This window comes from Dipodomys ordii, unplaced genomic scaffold (assembly GCF_000151885.1).
Source record: "Dipodomys ordii isolate 6190 unplaced genomic scaffold, Dord_2.0 Scaffold70, whole genome shotgun sequence".
Classification (NCBI taxonomy): Eukaryota; Metazoa; Chordata; class Mammalia; order Rodentia; family Heteromyidae; genus Dipodomys; species Dipodomys ordii.
The window spans coordinates 11,040,739-11,067,569 of record NW_012267286.1 but is presented as its reverse complement, the minus strand read 5'-3'; the positions used below and the strand labels follow the sequence as shown (position 1 = coordinate 11,067,569).

Here is a 26,831-nt window from a genome sequence, read left to right as displayed (position 1 = left end):
CACACACTGATCATACACCTCTCGATAAAGCAATGGTAAATCCCAGGAACTCATTCTTGGTAATCCTATCTTCCTTTACTATGTATTTACTAGATGATCAATATATACTAAGTTATCCATTGCTTCATAGATTTCAACAACAAATGCAAATAGGCAACTAAGATACTCACTTTTCTACAAGGTCGATGAATTACAATCAGAACTACAGCTAAGTAGCTAAGCAATTACATCTATACACAAAGGTCAACAATCAGGCTTGTCCATTCACTGACTGAAGCTCAATCTGAAAACCTGGTATAGTAATCATATGATGAAGCAATTTAGGAAAATGAACACATTACCTGAGCCTGAATAAAGCTGCTTGGTGGACTGTATTGCTTGCACCCTCCACATGGATTTGGCACAATGCCTAAAGAAAGACCTCAGTGAACACGAAGACAGAGAAGATGCATGATGCCCACACCCTGACCTACTGGTACACAGGACCAAGCGGCTATGCCTTTCCTCACCCTAGGGAGTGCTGTTCCCTAGTCTACTAGGTCATGAGATCTGTTCCAAAGAGATGCTTCCCTGGAGCGCACTGGAGTCTCATTCAGCCAGTCCATCTCTTGACTTTGATCAATATAAACAAAAAACAGGTTAAAGAAAGACACTTTGCTAAATGCCTACACAGGGTTTGTGTATAATGAGTACATTTTTAGTGTTTGATTATAAGCTGCTAAATAAAGGCAGGGATCAGCCAGGCACCGATAGCTCACACCTGTAGTCCCTACCTATTCAAGAGGCTGAGAACTGAGGATCAAGGTTTGAAGCCAGCTCAGGCAGGACTGTTAGTGAAACCCTGTTCTCTACCAAAAAAGCCAGAAGTGGAGATGTAGTTCAAATGGTAGAGCACTAGCTTTGAGCACAGAAGCTCAGGGATAGCCCTCAGTTCAAGTCCCAGGACCAGCACACCCTGCTCCCCACTCCCCTTCCCACTAAATGGCAGGGGTTGATCATGCAGGTGCTGTGCTTGAGAAGCAGCAGTCACCTTTCAAAATGCTGTGGCTTGTGTGGAATGACTTTGCACCTCAGCAATCTGTCACCAGAAACTTTTGAGAAATGCTAATTTGGAAATAATTCACAAGCCATGTCTTTAAGACAACTGGTGGCTGCTTTTGATCTTAAGTTAGGGGAGTCAGGTTAAGACAGAAGATACCGCATGTGGCAGGGACTGGCATGCAGTGTATTTTTAATCTGAACTGTGATTTATTAAATGGGATCCAGTAGTTTGCCTCTGCTAACATCTGTAGAAGACCCTCCATTTCTATAATTTTCCACACAAAATGCAGTGTTTTAACTGAATTGGCTCCATGGCCAACATCATCTTCAATAAAATCCACTGAAAAAAGAACACAGGATTAAAAAAAGACATTTCCTATAATTGTATGCAAAACGTGCGCACACACACATACACACACACACAGAAAAATGGGAGAAATTATACCTTCTTCCTTTTATTGAATCTTAACTACAGAAAACCAGTGCAGGAACAGTGCAGAAAGTATCTGAGATTCTCAGCGTTAATCTCTTGGCCACAGCGGCTCTAATTCTTCTAGATTATTCTAATGCTACTGTGAAAATTTAAAAAAAAAAGCAATGACCATTTTATAGGATACTTCAAGTACTTAAGTAGAATTTAAAGGGAAAGGAGTTGAGGGCAGAGAGAGAGAGAGAGAGAAAGAAAGAGAGAGAGAGAGAGCATGCCATGGGATGGAGTGAGAGATGGTAAAACCAAAATTGAAAACAAAATCGGAAGAGTCTTTCAAGTTGGCTAGAAATGTCTGCCACACTTAACTCAATCTCATAGCTAACTTCTGTTCTCTATGGCTCTGGGTATTTCTAAGATGTACCCACATCAGAGTTTTAGTCAGAAAATAATAAGCCATGTTCCATCTATCCTCCCCACAACCCAAATAGGCTTCATCTTCCTTTCAAAATATGGTGACATTCTCAAACACAGCGCAATTTGTTTCAACTTTTAGTGGGCATCTATTCTATGCTAATAGGACAATGAGACCAACAACAAAATAGCCCTGTCCTGAAAATGCTTGTGGTCTCGTCTAGTCCAACTGATTTGGACAAATAATTAATCATTATGGTGTTTTAAGAAGTTAAAAATTAAATGCCATGGAGGAAAACAACTAATTAGGGTCTACAAGGATTGTTTTTTTGTGTGTATTAACCACACTGACCATGTTTCCAAGCAGCTAATCGTCCTCACCCAAGGGTACTATGCATTAGTAGTAGTCATTTGCACTTCTGCCCTGTCATTTGTATACATTTTTGGAGGGGGGGACAGTACTGCAGGGGCTTCGCTTCATTTGCTAGGCAGATGTCCCATCACACAAGCCATTCTCCAAGCTCACTTTTATGTTATTTTTTCAGATGAAGTCTCAGGGTTTTGCCTAGGCTGACCCCAGACCACAATTCTACGTGTGCCTCCCAGAGAACTAAGATGATAGACATGAACCACCATGGCTAGCTTGCTTTTTGAGACTGGGAGGTCTCACTAACTCTTTGTTCAAGGCTGGCCCTGAAATGAGATCCATACAATCTCTGTCTCCCAAGTAGCTGGGATTATCGGCATGAGCCTCTATACCTGGCCCTGTAAACTCTTTTTGTGTCATCTGACAACAACTAGTTTTTACCATGGAGTGTCAATCAGGGAAATCTATGAAGCCTTTGAAAGGTAGTGGTCAGAGTTACTGAGTAAGAGGACCTAGCAAGATGCAGGAGAAAAAGTTCTGTAGTTAGTTGTGATACACACTCTAGCTTAAGATCAGCCCTTCTACACAGTATCTTCAATGGCAGTTACCAGCACAGATAAACACTAGGGATTAAGGAATGTTTTTTTTTAATTTTATTTTATTGTAAAGATGCTGTACAGAAGGGTTACAGTTAGGTGAGAAAGGGAATGAGTACATGTCTTGTTGAGCATTGTTACCCCCTCTTTGTTGTTCTCCCATTATCTCTTCCCTCCCCTTTAATCTTCCCCCCTCATGTCCCACAAATTGTAAAGTTCATTTCCAATATAGTGGCTTGTAAGTATCATTGTTGCAATGGGTCATCCTATGTCATACTACTTGATAATTATAATGAAAACACTACATAAGTCCTACTGTGAACTCTTGCTTTTCTTCCACAGTATACTTTCTTTTTTCCCTTACATAACTGTTATTAACCCTACTCTTCTAGACACTGGAGCACAGAAAGGCCGAGTAACTTGTTTTAAAGTCCTAAAGTCATTCAACACAGGGCTAGGTTAGAATCTGGCATAATGACGCTCAGTCAACCACTTTGTATGGGAATTTATTCTTAACTACTCATCAATTTACTCATGACTCTGGCAAACAAAACAGAAATACAAAACATAAATACTTCTCTTTTTATTCTTGGTAATACCACAAACACAAATAATTGGGTACAAATAATTAATACCTGCTAGAATAAAAACTTTATGAGAATGATGAATGTGTCTCTCTTATTTTCTGTGGTAGCCCCCTATTTAACACAGTGCTTAATACTAATACATTCACTAAATATTGGTTGTGTCTGGCTGACTGAATAAATGAGTTACCAAATACAGATGGCTAATATGTACATTTTCTTTTCTCTTCCCTTCCCTTCCCCTTCCTTCCTTTCCTTCCTTCCTTGCTTCCTCTCTCTCTCTCTCTCTCTCTCTCTCTCTCTCTCTCTCTCTCTCTCTCTCTTTCTTAACTGGAAGAGTCCTGTTTGTAAACAGACTTAATACTGAGTGTTTATGCCTGGCAAAGAGCCATTTAGAGAAGTGGGGATGGGAAGACACAAACGGGAAAGTCACACTTGATTCTTTCAATAAGGCCATGAGAAAGGAAACACAGGTCTAATCATCATGTTCTATTGGTAAAAGCCCTCAACATAACTGTGTAGCAATTTATGTTACATTCTGAAAACTCAGAATGTGAAGATGGAATTGTCTATGTTCAATAGAACTTCAGACACTTAGAATTGTGGCGTTAGTGAGCAATCACTTAGCCTCACTAAGCTTTAGCTTCCTCCTCTGTTCAAAGAGATGTTTCTTTATCTTACTTCCAAATACTCAGAATATCTGCCATATAGGTGGTGCTAAATTAATTACCCCATTGTGGAGGTCTTAAGGGTCTTGCATATGAAAACACGAATAGAAGAACCAACACTGTGACTCACATAGACTCACATATATTCTTACTCACAGTTCCCTTGTGACTAAATGTCCATAAAAATCATTCTCACTTCCCTTTCCCTTCAAAATCTTGAAAGGGACCATGTGTTCCTCTTCCACATTTCAGATTCTGTCTGAGCAGGTGTGGCCCATTCTACTATGAGTCTTCAGAGTCTTAGATCTAATTCCATGAATACACCAGCTCATTAATCCAAGCGGGGGGGGGGGGAGTGAACTTAAGCCTTAAATCAGGACAGATAGTAACTTACACTAAGGAGTTCATTTGCTTTCTCATTCCTCAAAGACATATGAAACATGTCTCTCCTTTTTCCTTTCAAAAACCTACAGCCTCACTTTTAATAGATTTTATAATGATACTGTTAAAAACAAAGGTTACAAAGCTGCAACTGTGTTCTGTTTTCACCATTTAATAAAATTAATTCACCACATAGTTACCCATTAGGTTCCTTTGCTCTGAAAAAAGGTTGTCTGGCTGTTTAAATGTAGCATTCCCAGCTGTATGCTCATTTATCCCACAGTCACCAGCCACCCCTTCCTCAGACTCCTCCCACTCTATCCTCATCGCCTCTCTGCAGAAGCAAGGTCATGCAGCTGGAAGACAGCTTATGACAAGAAGGCCTGTAGAAACCAATGAAATAGTATGTTTGTTTGTTATTTATGTGGAGTAATGGGACAGTGAGACTTGTTAGGTAACAGTATCAGGAGACCTAGCTATATTTCTGTGGTGACTGTATGGATATGTGGTGGGCAGGTAGTTGTATGAGAAGATGGACAGGGGTTGGAAGTTTGTGATTTCTACAGTTATTTCTAGCCGTAATAATGGACATTTTTATTAATAGTTAAGGAAAGGCATTATTATATGAATACCAGGTTCTTGGCACTTTCTGTACTTTGCAAGGCAGTGTTGGGATATAGAGAGACAGATACAGATGTTCCTTCTATGGGCCTAAGTTTTAAGTAAAAGTTTGGCAAAAATGCTTTCACTGAACAAATTTAAGGTTCGTCAACAAAAACAACACTAATTCAACAGTTAGCTAAAAGAATGTAAGATTGACAATGATCACGTTATAGTAATAACATGACATTGATTGACACAATGACATGACAAAAATCCCACTGAGATACAGGCTGTCAATATCATTCCTGTGCTATAGGTAAAAGTCCTTTCTGCTAAGTAATGAGCAGAGAGAATGAGTTGCTTAAGTGGTAAAGCCGGCAGATCCAGAATGGAAACCTAGATCAACTCAACCAGAAAGTACCAGCTCCTTACAAATATTGTCTTCCAAATAATTACAAATAATGGTGACAGTAATTTTAAAGGGCAGAAATGGAATGAAGTATGAGATCATCCTTACACAGAGTTCAAGGCACTTGAGCTGCTCCCCATTCTGCTAACTACCTGAATGACCTCATCATGAAGCTGAACTTTATGCTCAGGTTCTTCAAAGATAGAATGAAAAATTAATAAGGCATATATTTTCCAAGTCTGTGATTTCAGCTCTGTATTCACTTAAAGGAGATCTAAGGAAACAAAAATTAAACCTATATAATACATTCATCTTGTTTTATTTTCAACATTATGAAGCTGCATACAATATTAAAATTCTGTAGGCCTGTGGACCTATAAACAGATAGGAAAATGTAGTATAGATACATTATTGAGCCATAAAACAAAATTATGTCATTTACAAGCAAGTGAATTTAGAGATCATCACACTGAGAGAATGAAGTAAAGCTCAAAGTGACTAGAGTTGCCTGTTTCTCTCATATGAGGAATCTAGACTGGTATAATCTAAAATAACTTAATCTGAAACAGTGCATATAATCTAGATTATACATTATATATACATATATATATATACTATAGATATGATCTAGAGTAACAACCCAGAATTATGTAACTAAGAATAATAGTGAAAAGGATAATAACAACTACAGGACTATGACTGGGGAGTACTGTGAGAGGAGAGAACAGAGAGTGAGTAGGGTTATAATCAAAGGACATTATAAATATATGTAACACAGCATAATGAAAACCACCAAAAACTAACATAAAAGGAGTATGGGTAGGAGAACAAAAAAAGAGATAATGTACAATATATACATGTACTAAAATATCATAGTATAAAACCCTTGTAACATTAGTATATGCTAATGAAATTATTTTTAAAATATATTTTAATGTTATTATTAAGGTGTTATACAGAGGGGGTTCATAAGTCAAGTAAAGAGGTGATTGAGAACATTTCTTTTAGGACAATGTCACCCCATCCTTTGCTTTCTTCCAGTTTCAGTTTCCCATCCCTATCCACAAGTTACATAGTTCATTTTCCATGTAGTATCTGCTGAGTACCATGACTGCATTTGTTCATCCTCCCTCCCTCCATTTCTGTGCCCCCTGGTACGTATTCTGTTTCAAAAGACAAAAAGGCAGAAAGAAAAATGTTAAAGCCAAAAGAAATAACACCTCCACCACCACTGCCAACAACCAAAAAACAAAACAAAACAATTTTTTTTCCATTTCCTGGGATTCCTTTCGATAAATGGCATTTTAAGTGCTCAGTTTAAGGAGTTTTGCATTTGCATTCCTGCCGTAAGAGTATGCTCACAAAATTATTTAAGAAAAAGTGTACTTGAATGTATCCTAAACACTTGAAGGGAAGAGAAGGAAGAATCTATGGTCTTGCGTGTATGAAATACCTTCTACTTTCAAACCAGAAAGGAAGGCAGAAGGAAACCTCAGCACAAATATAAGGTTGAATCTACCACACAGAGGTGTAACTTTGGGAAACTAAAAACATGGTATTTTATTCCATTTTCCACAGGAAAATGAGAATAGATCATTGTGGGAGAGTCCACTAGCATTATGTGGTCTCCACAAAAACCTTAAGTCATTTCATGGTAATTATGAGGGAAGATGAGGGAGACTTCCCCCATGGTTAAATCGAGATAGGAAGTGGACAAACATCATGCCTTTCAGGTCATTCATTGTCTGTCCTGCTGCCAAATGTGATGTAAGAAGCACAGGAAAACTCTAGGTCAAGGGCAAAATGAGAAGTAAAGTACTCTAAGGGATTACTTTACTTAAAGGGTAGTGGAAAGAGCCAGTTAGATCTAGACTAAGTGAGAGGAGAAAAATCTCAGTCTTATCGCTAAAGAGTAACAAGAAAATTATCAACTGTATAAAAGGTGTTCAATTCTAATGACACCAACAAAAATTAAATTGTAAAAGTAACATTGTCATGTTATAGAAGTAAAATACCATTGTTGTTCAGAAGCAAACAGAGAAAAATAAGGACTCTGGAACACAATAGAGAGCCTTGAGGACCTGGAGTATTTATTCTAGCTTCACTCTAACCAATGTTCTTGACATTGCCAGACCACTATAACTCCATTTCATTATTGCTGCCACATCTGGAAAGCCAGGAGTTAGAGAGCTCTCTAAGTATTTTTCTTACAAAGGTAAAAATTAGATGTGCATAACAGGAAAATAACCACAGTAAAAATTCAATGCACAGGGGCAAATCATTAACCCAGTACAATTAAGGTTTAGTGACGTACATTACGGATAGTGCTAAGGCCTGTGGGAAAGGGAAGAGAAAGGGACAAGAAAGAGAAAAAAGAGGGAAAGGACTAAGGACTAGCTGTTTCATTACTTGCTATTACTAATACTCAATTACTGTAAAACCCTTTCCCCAAAAAGTTGCAAAATATAGTCAACATCCAATAAAAACACCAGTATCTATGTGATCTATCAGAGTACTTTCTACATAATTCAGACTTCCTTTTGGCCATGGTTTTCCTAGAGCCACAATAAATTGTTACACACTAAAAGATGAGGATTCACGTATTTATATAAGAATGTAAAAGTACCTATGTTTGAAGAACAAAACTATTTTGTTGAAATTGACCTCTGAAGAAAAAACATGCAGTGTCCATGTTAATGATAGAAATTATTTGGAATACTGAAAAACTCACAAAAAGTAAACTAACGATTCTGAAATGCTCAGGAAACCATGATCCCATGGGAGGTGAAATTACACAATTATAAAAGTTAAGGTTATCTTTTGCTTTGACACACAGCTGTTTCAAAGGGTGGCTGGAGAAATCTCTGATTAGGCTCATCAAGTTACTAATCAGGAGAATCACTTTGAAGTTACATATAAATGTTTTAGTAAGAAAGACATTCAGAGACCCCACACTGAACAGGGCTCTGTGCTCACCTACAATAATCTCCCCATGAATTACAGGAAGAGAATGTCAGAGCTGGCACACACTTTGGGACTCTCCTGATTCATACCATTCCTTACTCTTCCTTGCTTTTTTGGGAGTCAGTTTCCACAAACACCATTATTTTCCTTATCCTGTAACATTCAGAGAAAAGGTTTTGTCTTCTTTTCTTTTGTTTCAAGTTTAGTTTAGTAGTAAGGATATCTTAACTGCAACAACTGTATTTTCACTTGGAACCAAAACAAATGTCAAAAGCAACTCATAAATAAGTCACCCGGAGAGTGGAATTCAGGTGCTAAGGAAACACACCCAACACAATAGTTTCTAAAATCCGCAGAGATGAACTTTTAAATATTGTGTCATAAATTATTAGAGCAATTTCTGATTTGAAGGGCAAATATGAAGAGAGCACTGACTGTACCAACAAGTGTTTCATGTTTGCTAGCAAGAATAAGCACTTACCTTTGCAGTCTTTGTGACAGCAAAGTCAGCTACTACACAAAAAGAAATAGGATTTCTTCTCTACATTGAATATAATCGTTTTTGTCTTAAAGCTTGGCATGTATTTGTATGTGCTTTAAGCTTACTGGTAATAAAGGACTGCTTCTGTTCACTAAATTCTTATTGCATCAGGTGCTGAGTGAGCAGCTTTTCAAACATTTTCTAGTCTTACCACATTTTAAGGTCAAAATTTCAGTCAAGGATCCTTTGATGCTTTGGTCCAGGAGGGACCACATCTAGAATGGCAGTCCCACAAGATCATATCACATTGTATGGTTACAGCTGCCATAGTCTCTGTAAGTACACTCCATGATAGTCATACTCAATAAAAGCACCCACCATATCTCACAACTCATCTCACCATTAGACAGTGCAGGACTTCATCTCAATCATTTACATGAATAAACAAAGGCGCATGAGTCTTGTTAGTTGACTTTTTAGCCTAATCTTGGAAACAGCTTATTCTTTCACTTCCCATCATCTACACATATATACCTATTTATAGTAGAATAATGTAAATGTTATACCCCAAAAAAATTTTCTGGAATACATGTTTTAGCCCATTGATCCTTAGGTTTTACTTTCTAGGAAAATGTTAATTTATCATTTGCTGGAAAATTTAAGATGAGATGCTGCTTAAAAAAAAAACTCATCCAAACTTTACTTTGTATTTTTAAATTTTACTTAAAATCACAAATCACAATTAATGATACTTAAAATAATTTATTCTACCCAATGCAGCCAAAATGTTTCCTATTCAACCTCTACTGGTCAGAATATGCTTCTTTTCCTTGGACATGTCTGGATTTCCCAGAGACCTTTGCATAAATATATTTATTTCTGCTATTATCCATCTCTACTTTTCCTCTACCATTCCAAACGAGACAATGACATGTGGGATGTCAACATGGAAATCCATTCCAGGCTATCCTCAAAATGGTTGTCTATTTCCATGGTAATGTTACTATCAGTCCCTTTCTCGGAACAAGCATTTGTCACATATATGTAGTCATCAAAAAGTCTGATATAACCCCTGAAAGCCTTAAACGGTCACCCAGACCTCCCACATAAAAGTCAAAGGGCTCCCAGTGGCTCACGGCCTAATTCTTCAGATAGGACCCTAAATGCGAATGTGTCACCATTAAGTCCTTTCCTTACTCTCAGAACTTGAATTCTCTGATCACTTTCAGCCATTCAATCATTATTTCTATGACCCCTGGCTAGCTTCCAATGATTATTGCTTTGTCTGTGGGTTCTAAGACTTTTGTCTTAGAATCTTACACATCCCTTCATCCTATTCTTCCTCCTCCTACTACACAACTTCCTGTCCTTTTCTGAACTATCTGTCTCTAAAACAATAACCTAAGTCCTCTGGTTCATCCTGTGTCACAGGTATCCAGGACATCACAGATCCTCTTCTATGTGATCTGAGCTCCATGGAAGGCTACTTTGAAAAATATAGCTGCAAGAACTGGGCCTTAATTTGGTTCATAATCTCACTACCTTTTTTGGGGGAGGAAAGTTTGCCCTCTTTTGGATACTATTCCAAGAAGTCTATTACCTGACTGAAGAAATTCAATCAACAATAGAGTTACATGCTCCTTGTTGAAGCCACTCATGTGGCTCCTGGATTAATCACCACCAGCCTTGTAAGGTGACTCACCAAGGACAAGAAACCCAGAGCACCTCATAACTGCATTACCCTGGGTAAGATCCTGACATCAGATGAGGCATAAACAAAGTGGTCAGAGTAAATGCTACTTCTTTGTCACCAGCAGTCTACCTGATGTTTTTGCCATAACCTGCCAGGTTAGAGAGCTGTATTCCTTTCCTTGAAGTGAAACCATGATGTGATGCTCAGTACAGTACCTATTTCAGGGTAAATCACCCCCAAATAAAGATTATTTTAAAAATCATCTTAATGCGTCAATCTATATTGTTGATTTGTCTTATGCAGTCTTCTTTGTATAGAATAACTATTACACTAGAAATTTTGTTTTGTTTTAGTTTTTTTGGGATTTGACTGGCCTTCTCCATCATCACTATATTAAGTTTCTAACATGAAAAATCACATTCAAATGCAAGCACACAAAATCCACATATAAAAATCATGAATTGTGAACTGGACCCAGGTGGTTCATGCATTCTCCTATGTTGGATGAATATGGGAAGACAGCAGATTGAGATCAGCTCAAGTAGAAAAGTTCCCAACACGCTTTTTCAACCCCTAGCTGGATAGAGTGATACATACCAATGTACCAAGCTCAGAGACAACAATGCATAAATGAAACTTATATCAATTAAAGCATAAAAGATACAAAAAACCCTCTTAAAATTAGCAATAATAAAACTTAAAAGTCTTCTGCTATATAAATTGTTTTTCTAATTTTCAATTCTCCTCAAACAGCTATAATTTGTGATCTAAAAGGATCTGATAAAACACAGAGAAAGCTTTTGCAGATTTGACATATAAAACGGGAATACATTGCAAAGTATGGGTGAGATGAAATAAAATCTACTATAGTTCTATGGAAGATTGACAATTGTGAATTTTTACACGCTATCAAATCTCTACATAAGAAACCATGAGATTACAAATACAGTGTAAAACAAGGTTGTTGTGAATTATCATGATTATTAGGTAGCCTGTCAAAATAAAGGGTTGACAATAGTTTGCTGTGTCTCATGAACAAAATGCAGGAGTTGAGGCTGAACAACCTCACAGGCAATTATTTACTCATTGTAAGTAATCACACTGTGCTATGCTTTCTTTATTTCTAGGATAATGAAACTGGAAAAAAGATGAAAGCAGCCTTAATCTTATCTTACAAAAAGGTAATATATAAAAGGATATCCAGAGACTGCTAAGTTAAACAATCAACTAACCTTTTATTGATATTCAGCAAAATCAATAAAATTAAATAATCATTAAGCATCTAGTATAAGCAAGCCCTGGGATAGGTAATATGGCTGCTTTTGAGAAGTTTCAGATACAGTTATTTTCCATGAGGAATTGGTACTCTATGTAGGAGGTAAGATAAACATGAAATAGCAAGCAAAAATAACAAACTACTATGCAATATAAGGGAAAAGGAAAACCTTGGTATTTGAAGATCAAGGAAATCTCAGGGGACGTAGACTTGAGCCTCCTCTTGAGAAATGTACATAATTCAAGTCAAGGGAAATAGAAAAAATAAAACAGAAGACATCCTTCAAGTGGATAGAATTTCTGTTATATATCCCATAATAGAGAAACAAACTAATCAATATTTATTGAAAAGAACAATATGTTAGTCTCTATCTGGAAAAGGGTAGGTCTTATGGTGAGAGTTAAGGTCATTTATAAGGGTAACAATCGATGGAAGATATCAATTGATTCTTACTTTGTATTAGAATATAGGTTCCACAATGTATAATGAAAATCCACATATAAAAATAGCTTAAATGAGAAACATTTGTTTTTTTAATTTAAATAATGTGGGCAAATGTGGCAAGTACAATATCGGGCTGCACAAACCCTTCTAGATGATACATTGCCAGACTCAACACATAACTTCTATCTTATGGCCAGGATCCTAAGTGTATATTAGTAAGAGGCAAGAATGGTAATAAGGATGGCATTATAATTCTTTTGGGTTGATGTTCTCAAAGTGATAGGTAAATTCCCTCAATCAGAACTTACTCTCTGATAAATAAGTTAGTTATAGCTAGCTAGCTAGCTAAACAGACAGAGACAGACAGATAGATAGAATACTAGAAAATTTTAGCCTTCATTTTAGTTGACTGGCCATCTGAAGCACTTAGAGAAGGTAAGACTGGTAGAATATCTATTAAGAGATAATAAATTGAACAGTACTTTATGGTGTCTCTGATTGAAAACTACTAAAAACTTTTGCTTCCTTTATGTTTTCTTGACATCCTACAATCATGTGAACGCTGGATGTGTTTACTTACACATAATGAAACTAAATTAATACTATAGACATATCAAATATAGAAAATTTTGTTATGAAATTGCATATGATAAAATTTGTATTATTATACCATTGTACACATTGTATCTCCTTTCTTGATACAAGCTTTTTCTAATGGATGGTTCGTGAAAATCAGTCTACAAAAGATGGCAGTGTTGGTAGCAAGTCTGTTACACGGCTTTGCTGTCCTAAATTCTTGCTCTAACATCCCATTGCTCTACTCTACCAGATTTCTCATACGTTAAGATATACTTCCTCTATGAACTTTGCTCCACTGCTTTTAGAATTACTACCATAAGGAATGGTGAGTCAGAGATGCTTTTTGAGTAATTGAGTGGTAATCAAAATTGCACTTTAATGAAATGAATAGAGTAGTTTTGTGCAAGATCATTTGGGCACATAAAATAGTGTGTTTGAGGGCACAGACCAGAAGAATTGTAAATAGAATACAGTTTCTGCCAATGGAAATAATAGTGCATTGTAAAGGCATGAACTCACAAAGATGAAGCCAGCTATGTCAGAAAAAAGAAGACATATGACTCCCCTGGATGTCCAGGGTCTGTGATTTTATGACCGTGGACTGAACGGCGAAAGTGATCAAAGATGATAGAACCCAATAACATAGGTACAACTGAAACAGTAAGTAGAGAAGAGAATATGACTATGCTGTTAGATGTGATACAGGTAAAGACACAGAAGAGTCTAACAGTTCCAGAGGTGGTATAATGTGATGTCTTGAGGCTCAGACTGGGTAACTTGCTTTTGATAATAAGCTCCTGGTACCAGAAGTATGTATCACAGATACATTACTTGCCAAGCAAGCTTCAGTTTCTTCCTCTGTAACTCTTATATCCAATATGGTAGCCCCTAGCCATATGCAATCATTGAGTACTTGGAACATGATGAGTCAGAATACAATGTACTGCTATTCGAAAATACGTCATTAGTCGAAGGTATTAGAGAACATAAAATATGTATATAATAACACCTTAGAAACATGTTGAAATGACAATATTTATAGCTTAAGTTAACTAAAATATATTATCAAGATTAACTTCAGCTTTTTTCTTAACAATTTTTTTAAATGACTACTGAGGCTCAAGTTGCAGTTATTCTAACAGAGTTCCTCCCTATCAGAGGGATTAACAACAGTGCCAAGCTCACCAGGATGTCCATTACGGGGCACCACCACAAGGCATGTCTTAAGTATCCAAAATATGCTCATTATCATTTTTTAGCTGCGGATTTGCAGGACAAGGGCTGGGTACTTTTTCTAGAGCGAGACAAGGCAGAGCAATCTAGTGTTGGGCAGGAATCTGAGTCATGAGTGAAGGGACCAAGCCATTCCACAGTTCAGCAAATAGGGAAGGCCAAAATGAATTTCTAAATGGTATCCAAACACCACCATGAAATTTTCTTGGTCCCCAAACTTGTGTATCTATTTTCTTTTAACCAGAAAAAAAGCACTAATTTCAGACAAGAATCAAGCAAATAATTTGGTTGGTTTTGGTTACCAATGTACTTTGCAACCAATACTGCTTGACTAATAATTTAGGGGGAAAGGGAAGAACAAAAAAAGAAATTCTAGAGTTCAGACTTCACTAAAAAGCCAGTAGGAACTGAGGGTTAAAGTTAATTTCATTGAGAGATATTGTTAGAATTTCAGATCTGGTTATAATTTATTCCCACATGTCTAACACTTCTTGTCATTTCAAATAAAAAAATTCTAAAGCTGAAGTGTAGACAAAAGACCATGTAGGGAAAGAAAAGGAAAAAAATGCATGTATTCATTCATGTTTAAAACATTACTAGGCTCTCCACATATTCTAATTGTTAAATTGCTTCACAGGACCTATCCCTCTCTAAAAGTCATATGATATGGAGGGAATAATCTGGTTGCTTAGAACGTAATTATTGATTAGACACTTGTTCAAAGTTTAGTTTAATGACAACAGAGAATGTCCTATTTAAGGATATTTTAATCAGGTGTCATTGGCCAACTTCCTCCCCTTATATGGCATTGGGTTCAGGAACTACATGGACTAGGAATCCATAATGAGAACTGGGGATACAGCATACAGCTCAGGGGTGAAAAACTTGTTTAGCATATACAAGGCCTGAGGCTCAATCCCAAACTACACACACACACACACACACACACACACACACACACACACACACCATATTATAATGGACTGGCCAGAACCCTCTAGATCATAAATTTATCATATATGAAACCTTGGACAAATTCTTTAAATCTATACCTCATTTTTTCATATACAAAAGTGGATTATCTAATAGTATCTACCTTCCAGAGTTATTAAGTTGACTTTCTGCTTTAAATAGAAACTACAATATTAGCTATTCTCTGAAAATGGTTTATATTTCTCCATTGTGTACAAAAGAAAAAAGGTATATCTGTGATCCATCAATATATATTGTTTTGATACATAAGCCCTTAACCTAGAATTTCTTTTTTTTTCCAGCTGCATTTGTTATCTGTATAGTGTTCCTTTATTCAAAGAATATTGACATATGAAGACATTGTTATTAGGAGAGTTTGCGCTTTCTAGAAAACCATTTAACAAAAAGGTTTACAACAAAACATTCTGAAATAGTCTGGAGTCACCAATGGGAAGGGGAAAAAATGTCACTGAAAAATCTTGTAACATTTCTTTTTACTTAAATGTCACAAAGCAACCTACAGCTGCACATTCCTTGGAAGATGTAAAATCCAGATAACGTACCCTTGGCAGTTCTTTGAACTGCTATTTCAAAAGCCAATCATTCAGTTTTGAAAAGATAGTGTATTTGTGTCAGATTGCCAGTGATCAAAAACAAAGAATCATTACTTTCAGGAGGGACAGGTAACAGAGGCCACTTTTGCATATTTAGTTTCTTCTAATTTCAGAAACATCTTTAATGGTCATTATTTCATATTTTTTCTAATTTCTTTCTAATTGGTCTCCTGACACCATTAAAATTATTAATAAAAATAAACTTAATTTTTTCATTAAAATTAAAACATTTGGAATTTTGAAAGGAAGAAGAGGGAACAGGGAACAGACTAGTACCTTTCTTCTTTTTTTCACTGCACAATTCTCTTAGTTTTTAAGGACATGTAATGCCTGCTATTTGTCTAGATTAGTACAGTTGAAAAGCCTCTATACCTGAAATCATCAAACAAAGCAACAGAACTAGGAGCTCATATAAAATACAATGGAACAACCAGCAGAAGAAAAACAGCTCTAGCAATAATACAAGAGCCACTGTTTGGGATCACTCCAGCTACCCGTGATTCGTGATATATACACATGTATATGTACATAAACTGGCACGTTTCTTCAAGACACTAATTAATTCTGCAAACTAGCCACACATTATTTTGTTCGGGGCTTTTAACATTGTCCAATTCAGATTTCCAAGTGGAATGGGCATTTTATATCAATAATGCAAATGACTTGCTAACTTTCACCTAACTTTGATACATATTTCATAAATCTTACCAGCTAATCTCCTGAAGAAAGCCAAGACAAGCGTAGTTACAATTAAGCTAAGTTCCACCTTTGAAGGGGTTAGCTTTTAATGTTTAAAACACGATGAAGAGAATTTCAAAGGGTAATTGCTGTTTCATGTTCAGACTTTTTTTTTTTTTTGGTAATTTCTGAGTCACTCTATGATATACACATAACCAATCAAGATTTACCATTTAAAAGCTAAATGAATACAGATGATTAGGATTTGAAAAGTGATTTTGAATGCCTATACATTTCTGTGGCAAAATGGAGTTCTACTACCTAAAGCCTAATTATTTTTTGTTTTGTTTTTAACTAAAGGATCAGATAATAATGCTCATGAAGAACAAAGCAAATGGGTATTGCTTTGAGTAAACAGAAAGGAAGACACAAAAATCTGTTTCTTTGAAATTAGGAACAAATATCTTTACATGCCATTTCCAGTCTTTCATGGACAGAGGACAGAAGACGGTGGTGGCAAGTACAATTAGATTACAGATGCAGACCACCAGATGGCAGCTGAAATCAGGCGCCACCTGCAGGGATCCCAATTGTTACTGTTTCATGAATTCCAAATGGATTCTTTAATATTATAATGACTAAGGCACTTCACAAAATCTAACAGAAACCCAACAAAAATGATGTCTTAAAAAAATAGTATCTTGAATATAGTGACAACATGAATCTGAAAAGAAATGCTGTATAAATAAAACGATCTTCTTTTTTTCCTTGAAGAAAAAAGAACTCAATACAAATTGAGCCTGAAGAGAAAAGGAAAGCTCACCAACTTTATGTTTACTTCACTTTGCATACAATTTTCCCTTTTATTCTTTCAATGTTTTCTTTACTGTGAAGAAGAAAGGAAGTAGTGAAGAAGCACAGAGCATGAAGGAAAAAAAAAATTAAGCAGCTTTGATTTCCTTCCTTGATATACACTCTGGAACCTGAATTTCAAAAAGCTTCCCTTTTCTGCACTGGTGGCTCACGCCTGTAATCCTAGCTACTCAGGGGCCTGAGATCTGAGGATTGCAGTTCAAAGCCAGCCCAGGCAGGAGACTCTTATCTCCAATAAACCACCACAAAACTGGAAGTGGTGCTGTGGCTAAAGTGGTAGAGCACTAGCTTTGAGCTGAAGTGGTGAGGAACAGCACCCCAGGCCCAGAGTTCAAGTCCCACAAGCAACTAAAATTTTTTTTATAAAAGCTTTGCTGTCTAATCTTACATGGCTGTCTCAAATGGCCCAGGACTTCAAGCAAGAAGAAAAACCATACTGTATATTTAATTCTGCAAGGAAGTATGGACATGACATTCCAAAATCAAAATACAATTTTGTTTCTTAAAATTTTTTGAAAAAAATGCTGATGATTCATTTGATAGAGGTTTGCTGTCCTTTCTCTCTTTTGTACAAAAACATTTTGCTAAAATGTTATTCTCATAAGAGGATCTTAAAGTGGTATTTGTTTTTTTCTGAAATAGTTTTTATTATCTTTAAGTAGTTGTACAAAGGAGTTGCCATTCAACAAAACATCTTATAAATGCAGTGTATCTTTGTGTGTGTGTGAGAGAGAGAGAGAGAGAGAGAGAGAGTGTTCTGGGGCTTGAACTCTGGGCCTGGGCGCTGTCCCTAACCCCTTCAGCTCAAGGCTAGCTAGAACTCTACCACTTGAGCCACAGCGCCACTTCCAGCTTTCTGGTAGTTTATTGGAGATGAGAATCTCATGGACTTTCCTGTTCAGGCTGATTTTTGAACTGTAATCCTCAGATCTCAGCCTCCTGAATAGCTAGGACTACAGGTATGAGCCACTGGAGCCTGCAAACACAGTGTATCTTGATCAATGCCACCCCTTTCAACATTCTCACCCATCCCTCTGAACCCCCTCCCCCTTCCCTTAGGTTACACATTTAATTTTTTTGACTTTTAAGAAAGCACCTGATGTGTACAATGCATCTTGGATATGTAACCATACTGATGTGCATACACACTGTTTAGTCTAAAACACTTAGACCATTTATGTTCCATAGAAAAGAACCTGAACATTTTTTGAAAGGCATTTTTTCCCCTTCCTCAACAGAATGATTCAGGTCTAAAATCATTGCATGAACTTTCATGTTACTCCAGGAGGCAATGATCATGCAGTGAGGCGCTAGCAAACTACATACATATATGTATATACACATACATATAATATATACATACATACATACATACACACATACATACATACATATATGGTTGTCACAGAAATGAAAAAGATAATTCCACTTTCGCCAGTGAAAACTGTGTCATGAGCCAGTACTAGTGTCTGACAACCAATATTCAGGATTGTGTGTTATATAGTCCAAGCTTCAGAAAGAGAAAAATAATCAATGGAAAGCTGGAACATGAGATTAGACCAGAAATAGAAATACAATCTGGACACAAAAGAAGTATCTAAGATACTTTTTCTACCTCAGTCAGTTCAACAAGATTTGAAATACTGTTTCTCTGAAAAGATACAAAAGTACTGATTTTAATATATTTTAATTCTATTTTTTTTAATTTTGGAAATATTAGGGTTTGAACTCAAGACTTACTACTTGCTGGCCAGATGTTGTACTACTTGAGCCACACATGCAGCCTCTGATTTTAATACATGTTACTCTTCTTCAAAACAATAGGTATTCTTACTTCAAGGGACCATTTTCAAATTTTAAGAACAATTCTGAGAATGTTTATCTTCTGATGAAACCAATTCCACAACTGCCTTATCAACAGTTCTTTCTTTAACTTTTTTTCCACTTGTAAAAAGTAACCGCTCCTGGGAAATTGAAAAGGTCATAGTATACTGTGTCCTAAAGTATCTGTTTATGATGGAATTATAATGGCCATCAAATGTTTACTGTGAATAGTGTTAAATTTTAGTGATGATAATAGACTACAGCTAATTTGTACATGCAAACATGGAATTTCCATGGCTCAGCCATAGGAACTGTCCATTATCCCTGGATTCACAAGGGCCTTTCTTTCTGTCCTTTACAAACTATCCCAGTACATATTTGCCAGAGTAAATGCCTATAGAGTTCTCCTCATATGTTTTTACTGAGAAATACGACATATATAAACTCTATGCCTTTCTTTCTTTCTCTTTCTCTCTCTCCACACTCTCATGTTATAGCAATAGATTATTACTTATAATTATAATCAGCAGTCAATATAATGTATTCCATCTGTTTCTTGAAAAACTTTAATATCAATATTGTTCATATATTTCTTCAGTAACAGGTATAAATTTTTGAATGAAATGAAGGCATTCTGTAGTACAGAAGGCATACAACATATACAAAAGAGTGTAAATATGAGTTATATAGACCAAAGCCTGACCTAAATTCCAAGCACTTAAAAACAGTGGTTCCCACACTGTGGTAGCTGAACAATAGCATCTTTATGAGCATCAAATTCTCAAGTCCTTCTCGAGTCCTACTTAAGAGCCAATGAATCTGAAATCTGGAGGTCTGAATTGGTGATTTGTGGGTTACAAAGTCGTACAGGTGTTTCCAATTTGTGTTCAAGTTTGGAAACACTGACTTTCGCTCTGTTTCTCTCCCTTTTCTCATTTGCAAATGGGTTTCCTAGGAACAACTACACAAGACCGGAGAGGTTAAAAGATCAACAAGTCAGTGAAAAGGACTTTGGCTCACATGCAAAGGCTTAAATTAAGGAGAATAATGACAAGAAAATGATGTGCTGCTGTCACAGGCTGGGACAGAAATACACTGACTTGCCAGCAGTAGGCTGGGTACCAAAATAGGCCTCTGAGTGAGAGCAGGCCTTAAAGATTTAGCCTCTGAAATGCAAGTAGGCAAAATGACCCAGAAGTAATATTTTATCCCCATATGAACCAAGGCCATGGTGCTTCATAATGACAAATGATAGTATGAGAAGTATAAACACTGATCTTTTAGGTCCCGATCGGATTCCAATCCCCACTTAACTCTCCCCAGAGTCCAGGCGAGGGGAATTCTCCTAATTGACGTCAGCTGCTGTAAGGGAAGGAATGCCGTGACCTTAAACTTGGCCACTGGTCCACTCTCACAGCCAGGAACAAAGCCAGAGGGTTCTCCTGGCAACTGCCTGACACGCTAAATGGCAGCCCCAGCCACTGAGGGAATCCTTTTGCTGCCACAGGGACAAATCCTCCACTGCAGGAAACAGACAAAGCAGAGAGATTAGCAGTTCACCCAGCTGATGCTGGCCTATCCTCTCAGTCCAGAGAACAGAAAATGAGGTCCAAAGCCATCTACTCAGAAAGCTAACTTCCAGGTCGCCTCTGCTTTATAAATGAGTGGAAAGTTCTCTGCTATGTCAAAGGGAAAACAGGAAAATCTGAGCACGAAGAAATTTAACAAACTGGCCGTCCTCACGGAGACTATAATGGGAACTGATTATTTTTTTAATGTCAAACTGCAAAAATATTTGATTTTAAAACTTTTACATCAACAATAACAGTTATTTTTTTTAAAGGTCCTGCACCCTTACACCCTGCCAAATCAAATAAGTCTTCTCCCAGGAATTCTTCCACAGCCTACCCTAGTCTCTTGCTGGGTACTACTGTGGTACTAACTTCATTATGACATACCCTGGCTCAAAGACCCCAACTTCCCATTGTAGTACCGGGGTTTATGATCCTGGCCTCTCAACCTCTCCACCATTCTCCTCTCTTCCTCCGCACCTCAAATCTCTCTCTTATAGAGAGACACACTTACTCTACAAAAGATGTCTGTGTCATTGATATGTTGTGGCTTTATTTCTTTCTAAAATTGTAGAAGCTTAATTTTAATATATAACCCATTCAGATATCACATAACTTCTCAATACTTTTTTTGGCTCCTACATCCCTTTTTCTGAATACCCATACTAGTTTTCGATACCTGCATTACAGTTATTAACAAAATACAATTAATTAATTAACGTACCCGGCTCCCTCACTAAACACTTAGTGACCGTGTCAAGGATGATATGTATCTCAGGTGTTCCAGTCATCCACAGACTTATGTTTCTGGAGTTCTCAATCCATATTCAGGATTGGTAGGATTATAGCTATTTGAACATTTGTTAAGCTGAAAGATGAAATACAATCAATGAACATTAACAGGGAAACCTTAGCTACTTAAAAGACAGAATGTTTTTCCTGGATTTAAGTTAGCTATATTCTTTTGGATGTTTCCTAATTAGCCTGAATAATCACGTCAGAGCTTTTCATTCAATCAATGGGTGGATATACTTATCTTTAGGTAAATACATGTTTCAGTTTTTCCTATTTAATTTGGAGCCCTTGAAAGGCAAGGAATGGACTAGGTCTTATTCACACCTACATAACTCATATCACCTGCCCAAAGAAAGTGTCCTAGAAAGTTTCCTTCAGTTGCACTATCAAAGTGAGTGTCCATACTCATATTTGACCACAGTTTTATTTCCCATTTTGGGAGTACTGAAGTTTGAACTCAGGGCCTCATGCTTGCTAGGCAGGTGCTATTCTGCTGATCTATGACATCAGTCCTTTTTATACTGGTTATTTCTGAGACAGGATCTCATTTCCTACCCTGACATGTGCCTGGACCAGAATCTACCTATTTTTAAGCTCCACAGCACAGCTGGGATAACAAGATATGCTACCACACCCAGTTTTTCCTTTTGAGATGAGGGTCTCATGAATTTTTCTGTTCAGAGCTGGCTTCAAAATCCTGATCTTCCCAGGACCTCAGCCTCCTATATAAGTTAGCACTACAAGTATGTGCCACTGGTGCTTGGTGACAATTTTCAATCTTCCATTCATACATCTGCAAGCAGATAAAGACATACACAACTCCATGAAGAAAGTCAGAGAGAGAGAAAATATTATTCTTCCCCCAAATATGGTTAACTCAGAAATAAACTCTTTGAGTTAAACCTCTCCCGTGAGAATTACAATTCTAATTAGGCAAAATAACTTTGAGGAAAGTTGCTCTTACATTTTGATTCCCTTGTTTTGATTGGGGGCCCACAGGATCGCTTGGCTTCCTTCCTGGCCCCACATTCGCAAATCTACTCTGTGTTATTGTCCTCTTCAGAGGGATGGATGCCAGGATCCAGACTGGGAGTGGGCAATGATTTAGTTGTCTTCCCCAAATTAAAATGTACAGAATTATAAAGGGGAAAAGAGGACCTAAATGAACCCACACCTTTCAAACAAGACGGGTGGGGTGGAGAGGGTTAGTGTAGAACTACAGAACCCAAGGCTCTTTCATACTGTTCTTTGAGCTTTCTTCCAGGAAAGTCAGAGCCTAAGCCAACAGAAGAGATACTACCTTATTCCAGAAAATACTTTGTCCTAATTACTATTTTCTATGTTTCCTTTTAGTTGTAACTTAAGACCTACTGGGCTGATTGGTGAATTTAATGCGAACTTTTCAATGGAAAGTGCACATTATCAAGTGAAATGGAGAAAAGAACATCAACCCAATACAATATGTCATATATTCATATGAAGAACAAATGAGCTTAATGACAAGGATATTGCAAATGCTCTATTTTGCCATTATTTGGAGGTAGAAATGAAGGTTCATCTGAATGTGATTTCACGACTGTGCTAGTATTTAGATACTAAAAAATAATATTTTCATTTCTAAGAATGTTTTTTTAAAAAGCATTACTTTGTCCTTACAGTTTGGTTCCTATGAACTGGTGGTAATGTCTGGCCTCCATTTTATAAAATGGGAAATAAAGAAGGTTCATGGTGATAAGCACAGGGAACCTTTACTGCCTGATTTAGTCACTGATTTTTCAATAAGGCTAATACAACTAGAATATATTCCTTCTGATTCCTGACTCTGCCCCTGGTTATTCTTCTTGTACATTGAAGACAAGAAAAACAGTACTTTATTGTCAACCAAATAAGGCAAAGAATGTTGTTGGAATAGAAATGCCTAGGTCCCTACGGACCTTTTAGTCACCAAAGGTCTAGTGTGATATCCACAACAACTTATCTTTTCCCCAGCAGTAACAATCAAACATATATTTGAAGAACAGAAGTTTATAAGTACATAAAGACTGAGAAAAAAGAACCAATCTCAAGTATATAACATACTTTTATTAAATGTCCCCTTTCCTTCAAAATGGACAATATTCTTTGTCTCAAGGTTTGGGAATATTTAAGGGGACAGTAAAAATTTTAAGTTCTCTCAGAATGAAAGCAAGTTCAGCAAAGTTGACAAAAGTAGATCAAAATTCGCTAGGCATGAGATGCCCTGGTTTCTAATCAGATTTCATTTTTATGACTTCAGACTAGCGTACTTAGACAAAATATATATCTGGTCTATAAGAAGTCATAAAATAAAAACATTCAGAAAATAATGGTTTATATTCTGGATGCTTTCCTGAAGTCCTAGGTCCCATGCTTATGAAACTTTAGTGTGTATCAGTCAGCACAAGTCAGAGGACTTGATGAAGGACAGCATGCTGGCCTTGCCCCAGAAAATCCGATTCAATTGTTGCCAGGAAGGTGATGAGAATTAACTACTATTTAGATACTAAAAAAAAAAAAAAAAAGTTAAGGTCATAGTATCTAAGAAATGCCAGCCTGAACCTCACACTTGAAGAAGCAAAACTTTTATCTTGCTTACTTCCTCCACTGCTGTGAAACGTTTATGACACATTGCCTAACTCTGCCCAATGAGTAATCTGTGTGCTTTGTTCTTCGTGGTTCCACAGACAGTATCTCTAAGTAACATCAGAACTTATGGTCACTACTATTTAGAGCATGGTAAGAAGGTAGATGCTTCTTGCATGAAAAATAAAACATACGTTTTGCAGGTTTTTCTCCGACGTTGTAAAGACACAATAAAAACGGTCTAATTTAACCTTAAAATAAACACCCAAACTCAGCTTTTTACCTTCAGAAAATTCATTTGATCTAAATATTTTTCCTAAACATTTATTCACTAAGACAGGTGATAATGTTAAAAAACTAATTATGTATTCTTGACTTTGTACCCAGCAAAAAGGTGTGTGTGTGTGTGTGTGTGTGTGTGTGTGTGTGTGTGTGTTTTGTTGTTTTTTGGCTGGCTGTGGGGCCTGAACTCTGGGCCTGGGCGCTGTCCTTCAGCTCTTCAACTCAAGGCGAGCGCTCTACCACTTGAGCCACAGTGCCACTTCCAGCTTTTTCGCTTATGTGGTGCTGAGGAATTGAAGCCAGAGCCTCATGCATACAAGGCAAGCACTTTACCACTGAGCCACCTTCCCAGTCCCCCAGAAAAAAGGCTTTAAAGTTTGATCTAAGAGATTTAGTACCAATATACTTCATCCTTTAGTGTACAGATTCAACAGGAAACTGGCACGGTCCTAAGGTATCTGACAAGACTTACTGATAGCAAATCTTATAGTTGGTGTTATAAAAAAGACATGTAGGCACAAGGGGGTAGTGCCCACCCACTGTGGTACTATGGTAAGGACTTACCTGTGACTGGTGCATCGATATCCAGCAAGTTTTTTTCCTGTCGAAGAATTGAAGCACCCTCTGTTATTATTCTCAATGCAACACTTTCTTCCAGCCTTCCCTCCTTCATGAGATGTGCTTTTAAGATATCCACACGAGGCTTTCCATCATTATCAAACACTTCCTTTGCTGTAAGCCGGTGACTTGGAGGAAACGGAACAGCTGAAAGAGAAAGGATCCAGTTATTACATTAACGAAAACTTAACAACAGATGATATCATCATAACCATGAGAAATCCATCCATATCACCAACCATCTAAGTTCTCACATTAAAACCTGATCAAAAAAAAGTTACATGAAACTATGATGATGCACATGGCCATTTAATACTAATAGATCTGAGTTTTCTAGTGAGTGAATCCTTGCATACAATAGAGAAATAATGAGTTTTTAAATGGCTTATGGGCCATTTACAAGAAATTCTTAATACTATCTCTGACTCTGGATCTTTGTATGATCTGCCACCTTAAAAGGAGTTCAGTGAATGTGCTTAGGCTCGCCTTGAGCTGAAGAACTCAGGGACAGTGCCCCGGTCCAGAGTTCAAACTCCACAACCCCCACAACAGATAAAAAAAAAAAAAAAGCTTTTTGTGGCATTTTCTGTAGAGTTTAGATTCCAATAACAGGATTAATTGTTTCAAATATTCATTTTTTTTCAAAATAATGAGCATTTACAATAGTAATGTTCAGAAAGGACAAGTAGCCTTAGAGAATAAAACTCCCAAAGTGTATTCATCTGTAGAAGACTATTCATTGTCCCATTACTTATGCATCTATGTGCTTATGTCTTCAAATTAGAATGTTTTCTCTCTATCAGATGTTCTCACATTGAAGCATGTTTGTGGAAAGAAAATACAGTATTTTAATTCATTCTATACTATCTCTTGCATCTGAAATATCTGGACTGTGTTCATTTTATCTTATTGATAGTTTTTGGACTTCAGTTGCTTCTGAAAGGAACTGATGACAAAGACTCACAGAAATAATCTGAATAATAGGGGAAATCCAGGCAATACAACTGAAAAAGGTTTACCTGATTGTAAAAAAACAACAAAAAACAAAAAAACTCTTACATGTTGTTACTACTTTGAAAAGTGACTGCCTCTGGGTTTTTCAAATGTCAGTGGCAATGTCATTAATAATATTGAATCATTTATTTTCTTTCCTGAATACATAAAAATTAAATATCAATTAAAACACAAATGTATCATCTTTGTAAATATTTCCTACAGATACAATTTCAATGTCATCTTTTATTAGTAGGATAGTTTAAGAGATTTTATTTTATTTTGTGTTAGGCAACAAGCAAGTGTATTAACAGAAAGAGTACCTAAATATCTAATCAAGGGCAAAGATGGTTCTGTACTTGGAAGCCAGTTTTTCTGATTAAAACACAATGATAGGAGAAGGGAAGCTCAACTAGATTTTCTGTTCCAATTCCAGTCCTGTCTCTGAGTTGACTGATACCATTACCATATAAGAAGAAAGCAGATATTTACGAGCAAAAGGTGAAAATACATGGAAAACAATAGGAAATGAAGATTTTCATGTGCACACTTCCACCGCAGGGACATCTAGCGAGTAAGGAGGTGGTATAATGTCAAAGAGGAGATAGAAGTAATTAGGGAAATGATACAAAACAAGTAACGCTTACTGCTCAGACTCAGGACCAATCATTCTCTCTTTCTCTCACCCCAAACTTTCATAGGGAGACAATTTGTCTGAAAATTATAATCCTCCTATTTGTGAGTCTCTACTGCAGCCTAAACACATTCACTGAACTCCTCTTAAGGTGGCAGATCATACAAAGATCCAGAGTCAGAGATAGTATTATGAATTTCTTGTAAATGGCCCATA

The 26,831-nt window shown here is 36.8% G+C and overlaps 1 protein-coding gene across 1 annotated transcript in view; it reads right to left on the bottom strand.

The window, feature by feature from the left end:
- Positions 1-26,831, bottom strand: part of Ppp3ca (protein phosphatase 3, catalytic subunit, alpha isozyme) — a 249,709-nt gene that overhangs the window by 102,943 nt on the left and 119,935 nt on the right. Inside the window, exon 2 of the mRNA XM_013023790.1 lies at positions 24,935-25,135. Coding sequence (XP_012879244.1) covers positions 24,935-25,135 — 201 coding nt within the window. The remainder of the gene's footprint in view (positions 1-24,934; positions 25,136-26,831) is intronic.